The sequence below is a fragment of the Pan troglodytes genome, chromosome 6, assembly GCF_028858775.2.
Source record: "Pan troglodytes isolate AG18354 chromosome 6, NHGRI_mPanTro3-v2.0_pri, whole genome shotgun sequence".
Classification (NCBI taxonomy): Eukaryota; Metazoa; Chordata; class Mammalia; order Primates; family Hominidae; genus Pan; species Pan troglodytes.
In genome coordinates, this window is record NC_072404.2 from 29324590 (window position 1) to 29347074 (window position 22485).

At 43.3% G+C, this 22485-nt stretch overlaps 1 protein-coding gene across 7 annotated transcripts in view; it reads right to left on the minus strand.

Moving 5' to 3' along the window:
* Positions 1–2933: 2933 nt before the first annotated feature.
* Positions 2934–22485, minus strand: part of TRA2A (transformer 2 alpha homolog) — a 29448-nt gene continuing 9896 nt past the window's right edge. For 2 of the 7 annotated variants that reach the window (XM_063814128.1, XM_009452770.4), the window contains 8 exons: positions 22113–22424; positions 21699–21832; positions 16358–16523; positions 12898–13086; positions 7374–7489; positions 4285–4413; positions 3893–3960; positions 2934–3719 (listed from right to left, as the gene is read on the minus strand). In XM_063814128.1, the coding sequence (XP_063670198.1) occupies positions 3709–3719; positions 3893–3960; positions 4285–4413; positions 7374–7489; positions 12898–13086; positions 16358–16390 (546 nt within the window). In that variant the 5' untranslated portion in view covers positions 16391–16523; positions 21699–21832; positions 22113–22424 and the 3' untranslated portion in view covers positions 2934–3708. Of the gene's footprint in view, positions 3720–3892; positions 3961–4284; positions 4414–7373; positions 7490–12897; positions 13087–16357; positions 16524–21698; positions 22425–22485 lie in introns of all 7 variants that reach the window. The other 5 variants (XM_016957167.4, XM_063814129.1, XM_001158245.6 and 2 more) reach the window with 3 other exon arrangements.

Sequence of the window (22485 nt, forward strand, 5' to 3'; positions counted from 1 at the left end):
AGAGTTTCGCTCTTGTTGCCCAGGCTAGAGGGGAGTGGCTCGATCTGTGTTCACCGCAACCTCCGCCTCCCAGGTTCAAGCAACTCTCCTGCCTCAGCCTCCCGAGTAGCTGGGATTACAGACACTTGCCACCATGCCTGGCTAATTTTTGAATTTTTAGTAGAGACGGGGTTTCTCCATGTTGGTCAGACTGGTCTTGAACTCCCGACCTCAGGTGATCCACCCGCCCTGGCCTCCCAAGTGCTGGGATTACAGGCGTGAGCCACCGCGCCCAGCCTCTCTTAATAAATACTGTCTTCCAGGCTGGGCGCGGTGGCTCACGCCTGTAATCCCAGCACTTTGGGAGACCGAGGCGGGCGGATCACCTGAGGTCGGGAGTTCAAGACCAGTCTGACCAACATGGAGGAACCTCGTCTCTACCAAAAATATAAAATTAGCCAGGGTGGTGGCGCATGCCTGTAATCCCAGCTACTCGGGAGGCTGAGGCAGGAGAATCGCTTGATCCCGGGAGATGGAGGTTGTGGTGAGCCGAGATCGCACCATTGCACTCCAGCCTGGGCAACAAGAGCGAAACTACGTCTCAAAAAAAACAAACAGGCCACGCGCAGTGGCTCACGCCTGTAATCCCAGCACTTTGGGAGGCCGAGGTGGGTGGATCACGAGGTCAGGAGATCGAGACCATCCTGGCTAACACGGTGAAACTCTGCCTCTTACTAAAAATACAAAAAAAAAAAAATTAGCTGGGCGTGGTGGTGGGCACCTGTAGTCCCAGCTACCAGGGAGGCTGAGGCAGGAGAATGGCGTGAACCCGGGAGGCGGAGCTTGCAGTGAGGCGAGATTGCACCACTGCACTCCAGCCTGGGTGACAGAGCGAGACTCCGTCTCAAAAACAAAACAAAACAAAACAGAAAAAACCTGTCTTCCAGATTGAGGCTAATGTTTTCAGTGTTGATATACTGCTTAAGTCTTTTAAAGTACTCGTATAGTCAACAATGTTCTATTTAGAACTATAGGTTCTTTTTATTATTAAAGCCAAACCAAACCTTTATTATTATTAGAGACAGGGTTGTATGTTGCCCAGCTGGAGTGCAGTGGTTATTCACAGGCACAATCATAATAGCACACTGCAGCCTTGAATTCCTGGCCTCAAGCAATCTTCCTGCCTCAGCGTTCCAAGTAGCTGTGACTATAGGTGCACTCGACTGTGCTCGGTTCCCTAGTTGCAAAATTTAATTATTTAAAATAATTTTTAAATAATAAATGTATTATTTAAAAAGGACAAGTCTTTCAAAAAGCAAGCTTTTAAATAAAGATGTCTAGCTGGGCATGGTGGCTCATGCCCGTAATCCCAGCACTGTGGGAGGCCGAGGTGGGAGGACTGCTTCAGCCTAGGAAGCAGAGGTTGCAGTGAGCCAAGAACACGCCACTGAACTCCAGCCTGGGTGACAGAGACCCTGTTTCAAACAGAGCAAAAGATGTCTGAGGCTTCAATCCCCTAACACCTTTTCTTTCTTTTGAGACCACTTTGGCCAGGCTGGTCTCCAACTCCTGACCTCAAGTGATCCACCTGCTCAACCTCCGAAACTGCTGGAATTACAGGCATAAGCCACCACGTCTGGCCCTAATCCCCTCTTTTTTTTTTTTTTTTTGGAGATGGAGTCTCACTCTGTTACCCAGGCTGGAGTGCAGTGGTGTGATCTTGGCTCACTGCAAACTCCACCTCCCGGGTTCAAGCAATTCTCCTGCCTCTGCCTCCTGAGTAGTTGTGATTACAGGTGCGTGCCACCACACCCAGCTACTTTTTGTATTTTTAGTAGAGATGGAGTTTCACCACATTGGCCAGTCTGAGCTCAGGTGATCCGCCCACCTCGGCCTCCAAAAGTGTTGGGATTACAGGCATGAGCCACCAAGCCTGGCCCCTAACACCATTTTTTTTTGTAGAGTCTCGCTCTGTCGCCCAGGCTGGAATGCAGTGGGGTGATCTCGGCTCACTGAAAGCTCCGTCTCCCGGGTTCACACCATTCTCCTGCCTCAGCCTCCTGAGTAGCTGGGACTACAGGAACCCACCACCATGCCTGGCTAATTTTTTTGTATTTTTAGTAGAGACGGGGTTTCACCGTGTTAGCCAGGATGGTCTCAATCTCCTGACCTCGTGATCCGCCCGCCTTAGCCTCCCAAAGTGCTGGGATTACAGGTGTGAGCCACTGCGCCCAGCTGCCCAACACCTTTTTTTAAAGGTCACTTGAAACACCCTCTTCTTCTTTTACATTACAGTCATTTAAGTGTGTTTCCTACTGGAATATATTTAGACTTCTTAAGATATTATCTACCTATAGGCCGGTCGCAGTGGCTCACGCCTGTAATCCCAGCAATTTGGGAGGCTGAGGTGGGCATATCACGAGGTCAGGAGATCGAGACCATCCTGGCTAACACCGTGAAACCCCGTCTCTACTAAATACACAAAAAATTAGCCGGGCGTGGTGGTGGGTGCCTGTAGTCCCAGCTACTCGGGAAGCTGAGGCAGGAGAATGGCGTGAACCAGGGAGGCGGAGCTTGCAGTGAGCCGAGATCGCGCCACTGCACTCCAGCCTGGGTGACAGAGCAAGACTCCGTCTCAAAAAAAAAAAAAAAGGTATTAGCTACCTATCTTTCCTTCAGCATGGTGCTGGTACTGAATATTCTCAATATTTACAATTTGGTCTCCCCCAAAAGAGAAGAAAAACAAGGGTTTTAAAAGAACCAAAGAAAAGACAAGGAATAACATTCTAGTGTAAGAAAAAATATTTTTAAAAATGAGAAATATTGGGAAGTTAAAACGCAGGATGGGTAAACTTTCGTATAAATACGCACTGGGGGGATGTGAGGGAAAAGGAAGGACCAGTTCCTCAATCAATCATATTTCTCCATTGTACCACAATAAAGAGACAATCCCATTTTCAAAGAAATTAGCTTTTATTTGAGACTACTTTTCCCCACATGTATCTTTTAAGAATTCTATGCTATGTGATAACCTGCTTATCCACTGTCCCAATACCAAAATTTCTAACAGCGAATTATACAACTGCTCTAGGTAATAAATAAGGGTTGTCCTTCACTGATTAAGGGAATAAACTTCAATAAACTTAACAACAACAAAAAAAATCACACTTTAGTTTTTAAGTTTTAACAGATGTATTTCAAATACAGCATGTTTTACAGTTCACAAGCTTTTCATCTCTAAAAAAAAACTTTCAACTACCTGACTGTTCCATTCCACCCCAGACAAACCTGACATGACTGAACTACTTCATGTGTTACTTTCCCAAAAATAAAGTTAAAAAAAAAAGGAGCTCATGATAAATGCAGATCTCTAATACAATATCTAACACAAAAGAAGCTTTAAAAAGACAGTTTCTTTCCTTATTTGATTAGCTAGAAGTTTATCTAGGTAAAAGCAAAAAAAAAAATTTATAAAGCATAACATAACATTGGGGTTCTTTTTATACTCAAGATGTTTAACTGTTTAAAATGACAACAATTACATCTTTAAGAGTATAATAAAATGGGTGGAAAACAGCAACACAATTGACAAAAGTGTAGATGCTAAATAAACCAAAGTTTTTTTCTTAAGGAGTAGGAAGAATCCAAAGCTTGGGGGAAATCTCAGAATTTAAAAAAAAAAAAAAAAAAAGAGGAAAAAAAATGTCCTTAATTGCAACCATTCCGTTATCAATAGCGTCCTAAAAGAGAAAAAGCAAAAAAAAAAAAAAAAAAAAAAAGTTAATTATAGTTTAATTTGCCTCATATTTTTCCAACTATTAACTGCCACCTTCCACCTTATACTCTAATATTCTAAAGTAAGCCATTAATTAGAAATGAGGTTTTTTATGCTACAAAAATAAAGTTCACATACTTGGGCTGTAGGAACGAGATCTTGATCGTGATCTATATCGACTATAATAAGGAGAAGGTGATCGTCTTCTGTAAGAAATGAAAGATTACTTAGCATACTATATAATCACTCCACTGAGGCAGATGAAAATAAAAATTCCTCATCATTCAAAATAATAATGTACCTAAGGTGATAACTACTTAATATTAAGTTCTCTTTCTGCCAATGAGACCAGAAAAGTATATAGCACAACAAAATACTGGCATATACAGACTGCTAACTTCTGCTCCCAAAGGCGTCATATATGATCTATTTTAAAAATCAAGTTTTTATTCATATGTATCCAACATAAAAGTGCCAAGTAACACTACTATCATCTAATTTAGAACAGAAAGCTCAAGTTAAAACATTACCTGTATCGGTAATCATAGTCTTCATATCTGTCATACCCACGATCATATCCTCTATCATAGTAAGAATCTCGACGTCTGCCACCACCTCCACCTCCACCGCCGCCGCCTCCTCCACCACCCCCACCACTACTGCAGAAAAATGTAAAAATTCTCCATTAGTGTGAATGACTATTTTCCAGGACACTTTAATACAAATTGAATGGCTTTAAAAAGAGAAAAGTGAGGAAGAACATCCCTTTCATGAGAAATTGCCTCCGTATCTCATTTTACTGACTCCCATGGTATTCTGGTTTGCCTTATTCCCTACATACATAATCAAGAAGGGCTTCACAAAACTCTCAAAACTATTAACTGCTTTTCTACTAATGCACTGCCCAAATTAAAATCTTTTCAACAAATTGAAACGATGAAGCACTGTGTTGAGCAGCAGTATAAAAATGCTAAGATGCATTCCTACTGCTAAATGAGACTGGTAAATAAATAAATAAATGAATAAAAGGTGTATCCCTGTGACTAAAAGGCAATAAACACCAAGAATTTTTAAGTAACTCTGGACACCAAAGAGAATACCAAGGAATGACTATATTCCTTCTTTTATTCCCAAGAAATACCTCTGTGAATACTGCCTTTGGTTGTATATTTTATTTTTATTTTTTGAGACGGAGTCTTGCTTTGTCGCCCAGGCTGGAGTGCAGTGGTGCGATCTCGGCTCACTGCAAGCCCTGCCTCCGGGGTTCATGCCATTCTCCTGCCTCAGCCTCCTGAGTAGCTGGGACTACAGGTGCCTGCCACCATGCCCAGCCAATTTTTTGTATTTTTAGTAGAGACGGGGTTTCACCGTGGTCCCGATCTCGTGATCTCGTGATCCACCCGCCTCGGCCTCCCAAAGTGCTGGGATTACAGGTGTAAGCCACTGCGCCCGGCCAATGAACATCGTGAGCCAGCCAGGAGGGTTGTATATTTAAAAACATTATCAAAACCCCTACTTATTTTTTTTTTCTTTTTTGAGAAAGAGTCTCACTCTGTCACCCAGGCTCACTGCAACCTCTGCCTCCCAAGTTCAAGTGATTCCTGTGCCTCAGCTCCCGAGTAGCTGGGATTACAGGCATGTGCCACCACACCTGGCTGATTTTTTATTTTTTTTTAGTAGAAGCAGGGTTTTGCCATGTTGCCCAGGATGGTCTTGAACTCCCAGGCTCAAGTGATCCACCTGCCTCAGCCTCCCAAAGTGCTGGGATTACAGGTGTGAGCCACTACGCATCAGGGTGGGGTAAAATGGCTCATGCCTGTAATCTCAGCACTTTGGGAAGTCAAGGTAGGTGAATCCCTTGAGCCCAGGTGTTCAAGACCCACCCAGGCAATGTAATGAGACCTCTCTCTCTAAGAGTCCTTCTCTCTTTAAAACAAAAAAATTAGCATAGTGGCATGCACATGTAGTCCCAGCTACTTCGGAGGCTGAGGTGGGAGGATTGCTTTGGCCCAGGAAGAAGTTGCAGCGAGCCAAGGCTGCTCACAAGGTGCTACAGGTTCTTTTCATAACCTACCCCTAATCTTATTCTTTAGCTTATGAGGCGCAACCTCAGCTCACTGCAAACTCTGCTTCTCAGGCTGAAGCAATCCTCCCACCTCAGCCTCCTGAGTAGCTAGGAATACAGGTGCCTGCTACCACGCCCAGCTAATTTTTGTATGTTTTTAGGAGAGATGGGATTTCACCATGTTGTCCAGGCTGGTCACAAACTCCTGGGCTCAAGTGATCCGCCCACTTGACTTCCCAGTGCTGAGATTATAGGTGTTGAGCCACTGTGCCCGGCCTACTGTGGCATCTTTTAATATTTTTAACAAATGCCAAAATCAATAAAATCTGTCTTATACACAGAGACTTCCCCAGGTCACATAAGAATAAAAAGAGGGCTGGGTGGGTTGGCTCACACCTGTAATCCCAGCACTTTGGGAGGCTGAGGCGGGCAGATCACGAGGTCAGGAGATCAAGACACCAACCTGGCTAACACAGTGAAACCCCGCCTCTACTAGAAATACAAAAAATTAGCCGGGCACGGTGGCAGGCACCTGTAGTCCCAGCTACTTGGGAAGCTGAGGCAGAAGAATGGCATGAACCTAGGAGACGGAGCTTGCAGTGAGCCGAGATCACGCCACTGGACTCCAACCTGGGCGACAGAGTGAGACTCCATCTCCAAAAAAAAAAAAAAAAAAAAAAAAGAACAAAAAGAAAAGAAGAGAATCAATATTTAAACAGCAAATGATATTTTTCTAGTATTCAATAATTTTTCTGCTTGTACAGTACAAAGAGCTGAGCCAGGTTGGGGGGAAAAAAAGCCAGGATGTACTTTTGATAGTTTTAATTTATCCTGTTCCTCAAACATACATGTGTAAAAATAAAAAGACTGGCTGGCTGGGCGCGGTGGCTCACGCCTGTAATCCCAGCACTTTGGGAGGCTGAGGCAGGTGGATCACGAGGTCAGGAGATTGAGACCATCCTGGCTAACACGGTGAAACCCCATCTCTACTAAAAATAAAAAATAAAAAAAAAAAGACTGGCTGAGGCAGGTGGATTGCTTGAGCCCACGAGTTCAAGACCGCCCTGTACAACATAATGAAATCTTATCTCTAAAACACAAAACAAACAAAAAAAAGAAGGTATTTAACTTTCAACTCTATCCTGCCATGGTGGCTCACACCTGCAATCCTACGCTTTGGGAGGCCAAGGTGGGCAGATCAGTTCACCCCAGAATTTCAAGACCAGCCTGGGCAACAAGGCGAAATCCCACATGGCAAAACCCCATCTCTACAAAAAACACAAAAATTAGCTGGGTGTGGTGGCAGGTGCCTGTAGTCCCAGCTAATTGGGAGGATGAGGTGGGAGGACTGCTTGACCCAGGAAGCAGAGGTTGCAGTGAGCTGAAATGGCGCCACAGCAGCCCAGCCTGGGCCACAGAGTGAGACCATGTCTCAAACCCAACCCCCTTGCCAGAATCAATTCTAATTATAGGAAAAAAGTTTCTGAGTAATCAAAATTTTGCACATATTTCTGCTGGATTTCATAGTTTAGCTTAGGAAACTTGAACTCTTACTGAGTTGGTCTGCCCATGTAGATGCCTGGTGTTGGTGTGTGCGCTCTCTTGGTTATAGAATAATCCACCCGAATTCTTCTACCATCCAGCTCCATTCCATTTGCCCTTTCCATAGCCTATAAAGAACAGGCACAAAAAGTCACGTATAATTCACCAGTCTTGAAGTAATCATTACTTAAAATTAAGCACAAAGTATATGTAATCCAAATAAACTCCTGATTTTGAAAATGACAGCAATGTAGCTTGTACAGGGCATTGTATAGACAATTCTAGACCTCAACAATGTCCAGAACACATTTAAATTTACTCAGCAGAAAGAGTAGTTAATAAACTTTCCCAAATAATTCTCCAGTTCTGGTTCAATTCCCATTCCCCACTCCATGAGATCAACAAAGAGTAGTTAACAAACTTTCCTAAATAATTTTCCAGTTCTGGTTCAATTCCCATTCCCCACTACATGAGATCAACAGGGGAGCGGAGACTGAAGTCTTTTCAAGCTAAATTTTTTGTAGGTTGCCCAGGTAGACTGCCATTTCATACTTTCTAGTCTCCAGCGATTTCACTTACAAAGACTGACTTCAGAACATTAAAAAGGGTTTGCTAAGCTTTATACATGTTCTTTTTATAACCTGCCCCCAATCTTATTTTTTAGTTTGCAGTCTAGTACACTGATTAAGACTCAGTGAGCAGCCAAGAAGAAATGATATAAACAGACAAGAACAAATTTATGGTAATGCCTTTCAACCTTTTACTGAGACTGAACTAATAAAAGTATAATAAACTAATAAAAACTACACAATTTTTATGTATCCACAAATATTTCTCCGTAAGAGTGCCCCATAAACTAAAGGTCATTAAAAAAAAAAAAAAAAAAAAAAAAAAAGGAGGTCTCACTCCGTTGCCCAGGCTGGCAGTGGATCATAGTTCACTGTGGCCTCAAACTTCTTGGCTTATGCAATCCTCCAGCCTTAGTCTCCTAAGTAGCTAGGACCACAGGTTTGTACCACCATGCTCGGCTAATTAAAACAAAAATTCTTGGTAGAGAAGGGGTCTAAACAGTATTCCATTCAATGGATTGCATTTTATTATTTATTTATGAGACCAAGTTTCGCTCTTGTTGCACAGGCTGGAGTGCAATGGCGTGACCTCGGTTCACTGCAGCCTCTGCCTCCCAGGTTCAAGTGATTCTCCCGCCTCAGCCTCCCAAGTAGCTGGGACTACAAGCATGCGCCACCATGCCCAGCTAATTTTTTGTATTTTTAGTAGAGATGGGGTTTCACCATGTTGGCCAGGATGGTCTCGATCTCTTGACCTTGTGATCCGCCTGCCTTGGCCTCCCAAAGTGCTGGGATTACAGGCGTAAGCCATCACACCTGGCCTGCATGCATTTATTTTTGTAGAGACAAGATCTCGATATGTTGCCCAGGCTGGTCTCTTAACTCGTGGCCTCAAGTGGCCTTCCCACCTCAGCCTCCCAAATAGCATGAGCCGCCTTGCACAGCCTAATTCTTGAAGATAAGAGTTGTCTCTTTGCTCTCTTTGAAAAGAACTCTGAGAGTATTATTTGTTTCTGGGACAATTTTTTTTTCCTATTCTCTCACACACATATATATATTTGTAGAGACCAAGTCTCCCTATGTTTCCCCAGGCTGGTCTCAAACTCCTGGGCTCAAGTAAATCCTCTTGCCAAAGTGCTGGGATTAGAGGCATGAGCCACCACACCCGGTCCAATTTTTAAAAAGAACTTTACATCACATAAATGTCTGCAAAAGCAAAGCTGCAACAAATTTAACACATCTTCCATTTGAAGTTCCAAAAATCAAAATTCTCTAAGTTGATCTCCCTCCACCCCATCCTAAGCACCCCCCAAAAAAACACACACAAAATCTCTAAGTACTTCTTACTAAAACAGGTTGAGGAGCTTATATTATTATCTTCACCATATGCACACTAATAACTTTGACACTTCAGTGAAATTTTCAGAATCGGAGAAGTTAGTCAAAAAGGAATACAAATTTTAAAAAGATTTTAAAAATCACTTTAGGCTGGGCACGATGGCTCACACCTGTACTCCCAGCACTTTGGGAGGCCAAGATGGGGGGATCATGAGGTATCAAGAGATCAAGACCATCCTGGCCAACATGGTGAAACCCCATCTCTACTAAAAATACAAAAATTAGCTGGGTGTGGTGGCATGCACCTATAGTCCTAGCTACTCGGGAGGCAGAGGCAGAATTGCTTGAACCCGGGAGGCAGAGGTTGCAGTGAGCCGAGATTGTGCCACTGCCCTCCAGCCTGGCAACAGAGCAAGACTCCGTATCAAAAAAAAAAAAAAAAAAAAAAAAAATCACTTTAGCCAAGTGAAGTGGCTCATGCCTGTAATCCTGGCACTTTGGGGAGGCCAAATCACTTGAGGTCCGGAGTTTGAGGCTAGCCTGGGCAATGGGGCAAAACCCCGTCTCTACCAAAAAATACAAAAATTAGCCGGGCATGGTGGTGTGCACCTGTTGTCCCAGCTACTCAGGAGGCTAAGGTGGGAGGATCACTTGAGCCTGGGAGGCGGAAGTTGCAGTGAGCTGAGATCATGCCACCACACTCCAGCCTAGGCGACAGGGCAAAGAGCAAGACCTCATCCCCAAACAAACAAAGAAACAAACAAACAAACAACAAAAAAAAAAAAAAAGAAAAAAAAAAAATCAAATCACTTCAGATTGCCTGTCCCTAAAGACTGGAGACAGTCTCAGCCATACAGAAGAAACCATAAAACATGCCTGTGTTAGCTGAGAATTCAGCCTGGGCAACTGAAAAGAGAAACTGTGATTTAGCTGACAAGCCTAGTCACCCCGCTCCTTAAGTAACATATTGTCACCTAGTGAACTAAAAGGAACTTCTAATTCTGCCACTAAGTAACTGCTCCTGTCTTTAAAGCTGCCAGTTAAGCTTTTTTTTTTTCTTTTTGAGATGAAGTGGAGTCTCACTCTGTTGCCCAGGCTGGAGTGAAGTGGCACAAACTTAGCTCACTGCAACCTCCGCCTCCTAGGTTCAAGCAATTCTCCTGCCTCAGCCTCCCGAGTAGCTTGGGGTTACAGGCGCTTGCCACAATGCCCAGCTAATTTTTGTATTTTAGCAGAGATGGGGTTTCACCATGTTGGCCAGGCTGGTCTTGAACTCCTGACCTCAGGTGATCCGCCCGCCTCAGCCTCCCGAAGTGCTGGGATTACAAGGTGCGAGCCACTGTGCCCAGCCTGCCATTTTAGTTTTATCCAGAAGTGGAAGGGGAGAGGTGGAATCAAGAGATAAACACGTTTCACATTAAAAAATATTAATAATAAAAAAATTACACTGTTCTGGCTTGCATTTTGCAACTTTTACTTCAGCTCAGATATCCTAGTATTTCTAAATTGATAACATGTATCTCTTAATTGAGAAAAGGAATATATAAATCACAAATACATAACAGTAAAAAAAAAAGTCATAATACTGACAAATTAAGGCATTAAACTGCCTGTGACATAAATGACTTAAAAACTAAAGTACTAGTTTGTTAGAGTTATCCGGGGTTTCTCAACCTTAGCACTACTGACATTTTGAGGCTGATTCTATGTTATGGGGTGCCAGCTTGTGTACTGTATGGTTATTTAGCAGTGTTCCTGGCTTCTACCCACCAGATGCCAAGAACTTACTGTTTTTAAAAGATAGCCTTATTTGGCCAGGCGCGGTGGCTCACACCTGTAATTCCAACACCTTGGGAGGCTGAGGCGGGTGGATCACGAGGTCAGAAGATTGAGATCATCCTGGCTAACACAGTGAAACCCTGCCTCTACTAAAAATACAAAAAATTAGCTGGACGTGGTGGCGGGCGTCTGTAGTCCCAGCTACTCGGGAGGCTGAGGCAGGAGAATGGCATGAACCCGGGAGGTGGAGCTTGCAGTGAGCCGAGATCGCGCCACTGCACTCCAGCCTGGGCGACAGAGCGAGACTCCATCTCAAAAAAAAAAAAAAAAAAAAAAAAAAAAAAAAAAAAAAAAAAAAAAGAAAAGAAAAGAAAAGAAAAGAAAAATACCCTGATTATTAAGGTCTAATAAAACTTCCAGATATATACAAATATATATATTTTAATTTAAAAGACAGAAGATCTAACAAAACTAAAAGTATTGAGCTTCAAATTCTTTACAATGCAATTTTCTAAATCAATTACTATCAACTTTTAGTAAAGAGTAAGCGAGCCTAGGCCAGGTATGGTGGCTCACATCAGTAATTCTAGCACCTTGGGAAGCCAAGGCAGGAGGAACAGTTGAGGCCAGGAGTTGTTCCAAGACCAGCCTAAGCAACACAGCAAGACTCCCTGCAAAAACTTAAAGCAAGCCTACCACTTCCTTTATAATACCGAACATGTTAGAATAGCACTATTTCAAGTCATTGACATTGATTAGTTCATTGTGTTAGGCAAGTTAAGAATAGCACTAAAAAATTATCAATTCTTTCCATGTACTATTTTTCAATTATTGAACACACTGATAAATGAACATTTAGAGAATAGAAAAACAAGTTCCTTCCTCATTATAGACACAAAATTAAACATATCAAACCCACACATCAGAATTATTTTTTAAAAGTTAATGTAATCATCTGTTTGGAGCATCATTATGGCTTATTCAAAAGAGAACACTTACACATATACTTTTTCCATTAATTTAAACACATATAGCTCACTTTACACAGCCAGATTTCAATTAGGATATGCCTATAGCAGAGAGCATAACCAAAAAAAGTGAAACTGTAGTCACTCCAATTGTTAACACTGAGAGGCAGAGTTTGAATCAGGTCAAAATTAGAAAGGACACAACAGGCCATGTATGATGGCTCATGCCTGTAAACCCAGCATTCTGGGAGGATCACTTGAGGCCAGGAGTTCGAGATCAGCCTGGGCAACATAGTGAGACCTCATCTCTACAACAAAAAATTATCTGGGCATGGTGGCCCACACCTGTAGTGTCTGCTACTCAGGAGGCTGAGGTAGGAGGACTGCTTGAGCCCAGGAGGTCGAGGCTGCACTCCAGCCTGGGCAACAGAGCAAAATCAGCAAGATCCTATCTTTTTTTTTTTTGAGACGGAGTCTCACTGTGTCGCCCAGGCTGGAGTGCAGTGGCGCAATCTCGGCTCACTGTAAGCTCCGCCTCCTGGGTTCGCGCCATTCTCCTGCCTCAGACTCCCGAGTAGCTGGCACTACAAGCGCCGGCCACCACGCCTGGCTAATTGTTTGTATTTTTAGTAGAGACGGGGTTTCACCGTGTTAGCCAGGATAGTCTCGATCTCCTGACCTCGTGATCCACCTGCCTCGGCCTCCCAAAGTGCTGGGATTACAGACATGAGCCACCGCGCCTGGACGCAAGATCCTATCTTTAAAAAAAAAAAAAAGAAAAAAAGGAAGAAAAAAGGATGCAATGTTTACAGAAATAAGTCTGTTAATCAACTTTTCACACTAATTCAGTACTATAATCAGGCATATAAAAGACAAATTTACCTCCTTTGAGTCATCTATTCTTTCAAAATACACAAAAGCAAATCCTCGAGATCGCCCAGTTCGCTGATCATAAACCACATTGACACCACTCAGTGGTCCATATCGAGAAAATACTTCACGAAGATCCCTCTCTGTTGTGTACAGACTGAGGCCAAACACTCCAAGGCAAGTGTTGGGATCTGGATTTGCCTATTGAATGGAAATATTATTTAAAACTCCAAATTAAAATCAAAATCAAAGAAACACAGAAATACTTTGTTTAGAACACCTCATCTAATACACAATAAATATATTGTTTCTAGTAATTTGGAGATAAGATTTTAAGAGAACTAGAGCAGATGAGCCATATTTTACAATTCACAGTACACCCAAGGCCTTCTTTGGGATATGCTTTCTGTCTATAGCCTGAATTAAAATGTTCTTACTCTCCAGCCCAGCAATGTTCATAATGTATCCTGAAAATCTTGTAATCCCAGCATTTTGGGAGGCTGAGGTGGGTGGATCACCTGAGGTTAGGAGTTCGAGACCAGCCTGGCCAACATGGTGAAACCCCATCTCTACTAAAAATACAAAAATTAGCTGGGCATGGTGGCAGGCGCCTGTAATCCCAGCTACTCCAGAGGCTGAGGCAGGAGAATCGCTTGAATCCAGAAGGTGGAGGTTGCAGTGAGCCAAGATCGAGCCATTGCACTCCAGCCTAGGCGACAATAGTGTTAGAAATGTTTGTTTCTCGGTGTTGTAAAGAAATAGCACTTGAACATACATTTTTTTAGTAAGGCCATTTTTATTTTCTGTAGAAAGGGTACGCTTGTCAGCAGTTTTGTCACAAGAGTACACTGAACAAAGGAGACAGGGTCATTTATAATCTGACGTGTCTACCTTACTGTTGTGTCTGTTTTTTATTGGCTGGAATGGGACTTCACATTCTGATTTGTCTTGATTGGCTAGTAACTTCGAACTTTTTAAAAGAGGCAAAGGCAGAGGAGAACAAAGGAAGGAGGAAGTAATTTGTGGAATGTTGAGAAAGGTAAAAACACCTTTAAATAAGGAAGAGGAACAGGCTATGACCTAATGCTTGTTTGGACCAGTATAAGCATGTTAGGGCAAATACTTAGGCTAAATTGTGGGAGCTAAGAACATAAAGTACATTGATTTTTTTACTACGGCTAGTAGATTTTTTTTTTTTTTTTTGAGACGGAGTTTCACTCTTGTTGCCCAGGCTGGAGGGCAATGGTGCGATCTTGGCTCACCGCAACCTCCACCTCCCGAGGTCAAGCCATTCTCCTGCCTCAGCCTCCCAAGTAGACGGGATTACAGGCATGCACCACCACCCCCAGCTAATTTTGTATTTTTAAGTAGAGATGGAGTTTCTCCATGTTGGTCAGCCTGGTCTCAAACTCCCAACCTCAGGTGATCCACCCCACCCGGCCTAGCAGATATTTAAGAATGTTAGCACAGCTCTTTGAATAAATTTTGCTTCTAAGAGAAATTATTATCTATTTCTAATTAGATGGGGAGGAAAATCTCTTTGAAGAAGAACCTTTACTTTTTATAAGAGTGAAACTCCGTCTCGCTTATAAAAAAAAAAGTATCCTCAGTTTAATACCATCTTTCTAGTTAATTCAAATGCTTTACATCCCTTACAGATTTGTACTTAATCTGACTTCATCTGTAATTGTTGATTTAGACCTCCTCTCCTCCATTTTCTTTCTTTTTTTTTTCTGAGACAGGGCCTCACTCTCTTGCCCAAGCTGGAGTTTAGTGGCCTGATCATGGCTCACTGCAGCCTTGGCCTCCTTGGGCTCAGGGAATCCTCCCATCTCAGCCTCCCAAGTAGTTGGGATTACAAGCGTGAGCCAATATGCCTGGCCCATTTTCATTCTTTAGCAAGGATATTCTTTCAGTGTTCCCACAATCCAGATTTTAGAAATAAATTTACAGATTTCAAAACATTAAATAATGACATGCTCCACCACAGTTTAAGTTAGTATCCTGTGGGAGAAGCATAGTACAGCATGCAAACATGCTCTAAGAACTTTAGAGCCCGGCTGCCTGGTTGAAACCTAGACTGCTAGTTAGCAAAAACTAAACCAAAACCAAAACTAAAACTCCTTCAATGTCATACATCCAAGACTCGATTTTTTTAATATATAACTTGCCTCACAGAAATGTTAAAAGCTTTAAGTGTACTGAATAAAAGTGTCAGCTATGATTACTACAAAGTTTTTAATATTTCTTTGACCCCCTTACCCCATCAAAAAACTTTGAATATAACCCAGTATTCCCAACTCAGTTTATGCTTTTCACTTGAATTCGTGGAACATATTTCTTTTCTTTTTTTTTTTGAGACGGAGTCTCGCTCTGTCGCCCAGGCTGGAGTGCAGTGGCGCGATCTCGGCTCACTGCAAGCTCTGCCTCCCGGGTTCACACCATTCTCCTGCCTCAGCCTCCGGAGTAGCTGGGACTACAGGCGTCTGCAACCGTGCCCAGCTAATTTTTTGTATTTTTAGTAGAGACAGGGTTTCACCGTGGTCTCGATCTCCTGACCTCGTGATCCGCCCACCTCGGCCTCCCAAAGTGCTGGGATTACAGGTGTGAGCCACCACGCCCGGCCGGAACATATTTCTTCCCAAATTTCATCTCCTTTTCTTTTTTTGAGACAGAGTCTCACTCTGTCTCCCAGGCCAGTCTGGAATGCAGTGGCACAATCTCGGCTCACTGCAACCTCCGCCTCCCGGGTTCAAGGGATTCTCCAGCCTCAGCCTCTCAAGTAGTTGGGATTACAGGCGTAAGCCACCACGCCTGGCTAATTTTTGTATTTTTAGCAGAGATGGGGTTTCACCATGTTGGCCAGGCTGGTCTCGAACTCCTGACCTTAGGTGATCCACACCCTTTGGCCTCCCAAAGTGCTGGGATTACAGGTGTGAGCCACCACGCCCAGCCTTCATGTCCTTTTTACTCAAATGTCATGAAAAGAAAAATATACTCCCGGCCAGGCACGGTAGCTCACGCCTGTAACCCCAGCACTTTGGGAGGCCAAGGCAGGTGGATCACCTGAGGTCAGGAGTTTGAGACCAGATGGGTCAACATGGTGAAACCCCATTTCTACAAACACAAAAATTAGCTGGGTGTGGTGGTGCACACCTGCAACCCCAGCTATTCAGGAGGCTAAGGCTGCAGTGAGTCGAAATTGCACCCCTGCACTCCAGCCTGGGAGACAGAGTAAGACTTTGTCTAAAAAAAAGAAAATATACTTCCTTTGCATTCTTTGTCATAAAACATGGTAAGCTTATGAAAGATGGTGGCATTTCCTTTACTTTGAAAGCTAAAGCAGCTTATTAAGGATGTTTCCAGAGTATCACTTCTAAACAATGGCCAAGCTCCCCTAAAAGCAAGATATGCCATGACTAAACACATAAAAGAGAAAATAAGTCTTCATTAACTTTTATAAACCACGTACCCTGCTGCCAGTATGTCTTCTCCGGTTAGACATTGGAGAATGGCTTCGGCTCCTTCGCCGCCGGTATTCTGGTGTATATGATCTACTTCGAGATCGTCTCCTATGAGAGTGAGAGTGGGATCTGGATCGAGTGTAACGTCTATGAGAATGTCTCCTTGACCTCGACCTTTGAGAGAAATACATTTAGGTAAAAATACTGAAACAAAATGGCTAAAGTCCTTCCCTCTTCCAAGAAGGTATACATATATCCCTAACTATTCTCAGGTCCTTCCTCCTTGCTTCTGAGGAAAGGGTATTCTTCCTTTGGTTCACTTAAGTCACTACATCTTCCACTCTGTTCTCAGTCAAGCCCCTCTACATTCACCCTTTTCACCTAACCTTACAAAAATGTTAAGGCCCCATCTTCTTTTAAAAAACAAACAAACAAAAAAACAAAAAACAAAAACCCACTATTGCTATAAAATAAAATCGTGGCCGGGTGCGGTGGCTCATGCCTGTAATCCCAGCACTTTGGGAGGCCGAGGCGAGATTGCGAGATCGCGAGATCAAGACCATCCTGGCCAACATGTTGAAACCTCGTCTCTACTAAAAATACAAAAATTAGCCAGGTGTGGTGGCAGGCACCTGTAATTCCAGCTACTTGGGAGGCTGAGGCAGGAGAATCGCTTGAACCCAGGAGGCGGAGGTTGCAAGCCGAGATTGCGCCACCGCATTCCAGCATGGTAACAGAACGAGACTCTGTCTCAAATAAATAAATAAATAAATCCTTTGATTCTTAGCTAAGTGCAGTGATGTGTGCTTATGTTCCCAGCTACATGGAAAGATGAAGCAAGAAAAATCACTTAGGGCCGGGAACGGTGGCTCATGCCTGTAATCCCAGCAACTTGTGAGGCCGAGGCGGGCGGATCACGAGGTCAGGAGATCGAGACCATCCTGGCTAACATGGTGAAACCCCTCTACTAAAAATACAAAAAATTAGCTGGGCATGGTGGCGGGCACCTGTAGTCCCAGCTACTTGGGAGGCTGAGGCAGGAAATGGCGCGAACCCAGGAGGCGGAGCTTGCAGTGGGCTGAGATTGTGCCACTGTACTCCAGCCTGGGCGACAGAGCGAGACTACGTCTCAAAAAAAAAAAAAAGAGAAAGAAAGAAAAATCACTTGGGCCCAGGAGGACAAGTCTAGCCCAGGCAACATAGCAAGACTCCACACTTCTATTTAAAAAAAAAAAACAGAATCAAAAACAAAACAAAACAAAAAAATCAGGCTGGGCGCAGTGGCTCGTGCCTGTAATCCCAGTACTTTGGGAGGCCGAGGCAGGCAGATTACGAGGTCAAGAGATCGAGACCATCCTCGCCAACATGGTAAAACCCTGTCTCTACTAAAAATACAAAAATTAGCTGGGCGTGGTGGCGCACGCCTGTCATCCCAGCTACTTGGGAGGCTGAGGCACGAGAATCACTTGAACCCGGGAGGTGGAGGCTGCAGTGAGCTGAGATCGTGCCACTGCACTCCAGCCTGGGAACAAGCGCAAAACTCTGTCTCAAAAAACAAACAAACAAACAAAATCCTTTTTGATTTTCTGCTACTTTCTCCATATAGTTCTTTGTCGCCCAGGCTGGAGTGCAGTGGTATGATCTCAGCTCACTGCAACCTCTCTCTCCCAGGCTCAAGAAATTCTTCCACCTCAGCTTCCTAGACAGCTAGGACTACAGGCATGCACCACCATGCCTGGCTAATTTTTATATTTTCTGTAGTGACAGGGTTTCGCCATGTTGCCCAGGCTGGTCTTGAAGTCCTGTTCAAGCAATTTGCCCACCTCGACCTCCCCAATTAAGCCAGTGTGCCTGGCCCATAAAGTTCTACATTCCCCTCTCTGCTAAGTATCATTTCCATTTCCAATTCTTCTTTAGCCTGCTGCAATCTAGTATCTGCTAAACTAATTCAACAACCACCTAAATGCCCATCAAAACTGGTAACATTTCTTTTTTTGGAGACAGAGTCTCACTTCTTCACCCAGGATGGAGTGCAATGGCATAATCTCAGCTCACTGCAACCTCCGCCTTCTGGGTTCAAGTGATTCTCCTGCCTCAGCCTCCTAAGTAGCTGGGATTACAGGCACTTGCCAGCATGCCCAGCTAATTTTTGCGTTTTTAGTAGAGACGGGGTTTCCACCATGTTGGCCAGGTTGGTCTCGAACTCCTGACCTTGTGATCCACCCACCTCGGCCTCCCAAAGCACTGGGATTACAGGCATGAGCCACCATGCCCAGCCCAAAACTGGTAACATTTCTGAGTCTTCATTTCTTGTTTTTTTTTTCCCCCTTCTTGAGACAGAATCTCACTCTGTCGCCCAGACTGGAGTGTGCAGTGGCCTGATCTTGGCTCACTGCAACCTCCACTTCCTGGGTTCAAGCGATTCTCCTGCCTCAGCCTCCCGAGTTCCTGGGAACTACGGGCCTGTGCCACCACACCTGGCAAATTTTTTGTATTTTTAGTAGAGACGGGGTCTCAACATGTTGGCCAGGATGGTCTAGAACTCCTGACCTCAAGTGATCCACCCCTCCTTGTGCTCCCAAAGTGCTGGGGTTATACGCATGAGCCACCACACTCAGCCTAAGCCTTTACTTATTGATGCTTTCTATAACATTTCACTTGTCTACTGCTGCTTTTCTAGTTCCCAGTTGCTCTAATTCCCAGTTGCTTGCAGTCCTTTCTTTGCCTGTAAGACTAATCCGACAGGCCGGGCACGGTGGCTCACGCCTGTAATCCCAGCCCTTTGGGAGGCCGAGGCAGGCAGATCACCAGGTCAGGAGATAGAGACCATTGTGGCTAACATGATAAAACCCCATCTCTATTAAAAATACAAAAAATTAGCTGGGTGTTGGTGGCGTGTGCCTGTAATCCCAGCTACTTGGGAGGCTGAGGCAAGAGAATCACTTGAACCAGAGAGGCAGACATTGCAGTGAGCCGAGATCAGGCCACTGTACTCCAGCCTGGTGACAGAGTGAGACTCCGTCTTCAAAAAAAAGGCTAATGACCCACCCTTAAGTAAACTGACACAGACCAGCAGTGATGACAGTCATATAAAATACCTTCTATACGGTACTCAATGAACCCAGGAGGTGGAGGTTGCAGTGAGCCAAGATCACACCACTGCACTCCAGCCTCGGCAACAGAGCAAGACTCCATCTCAAAAAACAAACAAACAAACAAACAAACAAACTCTTCAACAGTCTCTACTTTTTTTCAGCTCAATAATAACCCATTGTTGATACTGCTAACTGTCCTCAGTAATTCCCTACTTGAACCAGATCACCCATTTTCTGTTAACTAAGTAATCAAGCAAAATTTTTTTGCACGATTTTACAAAGTGAGGATATGGAATACAGGAATAAAACTAATGAGGAAAGACCTTATGAAACACAATAGGTGAACAATAACGCTAGAAGAGTTGATATTTCCCATTTTAGCTAGCACCAATTTACAGTTCCAATTTTTAAAATGAAGGAAAAAAAAGTAAGAAAATCCTTAATTTAAAACATCAATTATTACTTTTAAACAGCAATGAAAGTGAGACAATAAAATTCTTCCAGTTGGGCGCAGTGGCTCACGCCTGTAATCCCAACACTTTGGGAGGCCAAGGTGGGCGGATCACCTGAGGCAGGAGTACAAGACCAGCCTGGCCAACATGGTGAAACCTCGTCTCTACTAAAAATACAAAAAATTAGCCAGGCGCCTGTGATCCCAGCTACTCGGGAGGCTGAGGCAGGAGAATTGCTTGAACCCGGGAGGTGGAGGTTGCAGTGAGCCAAGATCGTGCCACTGCACTGCAGGCTGGGCAACAGAGCGAGACTCCATCTCAAAACAAAAACAAAAACAAACAAAAAACTCTTCAAGAGTCTCTATTTTTTAAAATCAGACAGTGACAACATAAAAAAATTAAGAGTAAGGGAATAATGGATATGTGAATAACAATGTTCTCAGGTGACAAATGAAATGAGACAGGAGAAAAACGTTCTAGGTTGAAGGTGGCAAAAGCAAAGGCCCTAAGGCAAAAACATGCTCCTTTCTATTTCTAAGCTCAAATTCTAGCCAGTGCTATTCTGCACATAATAAATTTAATAACTGAGTAGTAAGTAATCAAGCACCAGGCTAGACCCTCGCTGTAACAGAAAGCAGCATGGTTGCTAACCCCAAGAAAAGGACAGCCTTTTAACTGATTTTTCTGTCTCATGCCCCTTTGCAAGTAGACTATTCAAAGACATAAAATCTATCCCTCCACCCAAGAAATGACAAGGACGTAAGCTAACTGGTCAGGCTGTTTTAAAACTTTTTTTTTTTTTAAAAAAGAAAGAGTCTCTCTGTCACCCAGGGTGGAGTGCACTGGCGCCATCTCTTGGTTCACTGCAACCCCTGCCTCCTGGGTTCAAGCGATTCTCCTGCCTAAGCCTCCCAGGTAGCTGGGACTACAGGTGCCCGCCACCCCGCCCAGCTAATTTTTGTATTTGTAGCAGAGGCAGGGTTTCGCCATGTTGCCCAGGCTGGTCTGAAACTCCTGACCTCAAGTTATCTACCCACCTCGGCTTCCCAAAGTGTTGGTATTACAGGTGTGAGCCACTGCACCCAGCCTGTCTTAAAACTTTTTATCCCACCTCAGTACACCTGGGGCATTTGACAGTGAACTTTGCATTGGTTCACTATTGCGTTTCTGTTGTCCATGGTGGTGGGACTCCAAATCAGCTAAGGACTTTTCCGCCCAATTACATCTCACCAGAGCTCTACCCTGGACAGAGTCAGAATCTTCAGATAAAAATGTAGCTGGAATGTAAATCCTAAAAATGCTTCTCAATCGTTCTGACCAACCAGCATAGCATACACACATCAACTTTCTCTGCATTAAATTACATGTGAGACTCCAATGCAGAAAACCGCCTTTTTGTTGTGCAAATATTGTTGGCATAGAAACCAGACACTAATTATCAAATGCCAAACACATTTAAATTGATGGCTATATACACATAATTTGTACTGGTTGCAACTATCCAATATATTAATTGGGCTGGGAGATGATTTTAGTATTGATTTCTTATTTTTCCAGAGATAGGGTCTCCCTGGCACCCAGGCTGTGGTGCAGTGGTGCAATCAATGCAGCCTGGAACTCCTGGGCTCAAGCCATACTTCCAAGTCTTTGTTTGGGATATAGTATTCATTTACGAAGAGCAATCTGAGAAAAACTGTAATTTTGAGTCTTTCGTGAAATTTCTACACAAAATGCAGCCAACAACTGCTTTGTCCTCAAAAACCCCAGAAGAATATTTTAAGTATTATCTTAAACACACTTACCTGGATTTTGATCTTGATCGAGAATGGGATTCAGAGTGTTTGGAAACCCTTGATGGACTACGAGATCCTGACCTGCTCTCCGATTTTACACGAGCAGGAGTTCCCGTTGGAGATTTTGACTGAGAGCGAGACTCCTAACAAAGAAGACAGTATTACAAATGGCACTGGTCATGTAGATGCCTAACACCTAACATTTAAAGTACCGTAATTATTTATATTGATTGCTCCTGAAAAACAAATGGTTAGGCAACACCCTCCAGAAAAAATTTCAGCTCAATAATAACCCACTGTTAATACTGCTAACTGTCCTCAATAATTCCCTACTTGAACCAGATCACCAATTCTCTATTAACTAAGTAATCATGCAAATTCATCTACAACTTGATCATACAGACACTGGAACATAAACCATACATTTACTTAACCTAGGACCCATTCATTCTTCCAGATTCTTTTAATTCTACTTCACTCTTGCTTTCTACTTCTCTTCATTCTTCATTGAGTTTTTCATTTTTCATACTTCGTGTATTCTTCCCCAATTCAAACAATTCAAAATAGCCTTAAAAAAATATTCAAGTGCTTCTATCTGACCAATCTTCTGTTCAATTTTTTCCCCCATTCAATTTTAATTTTCTGATCTTTAATACTTTTCATTAGCCTTCTTTTATCTTGATTTATCTTCCACATTCTTGGAAAAAACTCTTCAATTTCTTCACGAACATTAACCTTAATGGAAAAAGAACATTTAGTATATTTAAGCACGTGGGGATTATAAAACTCTGCTGGA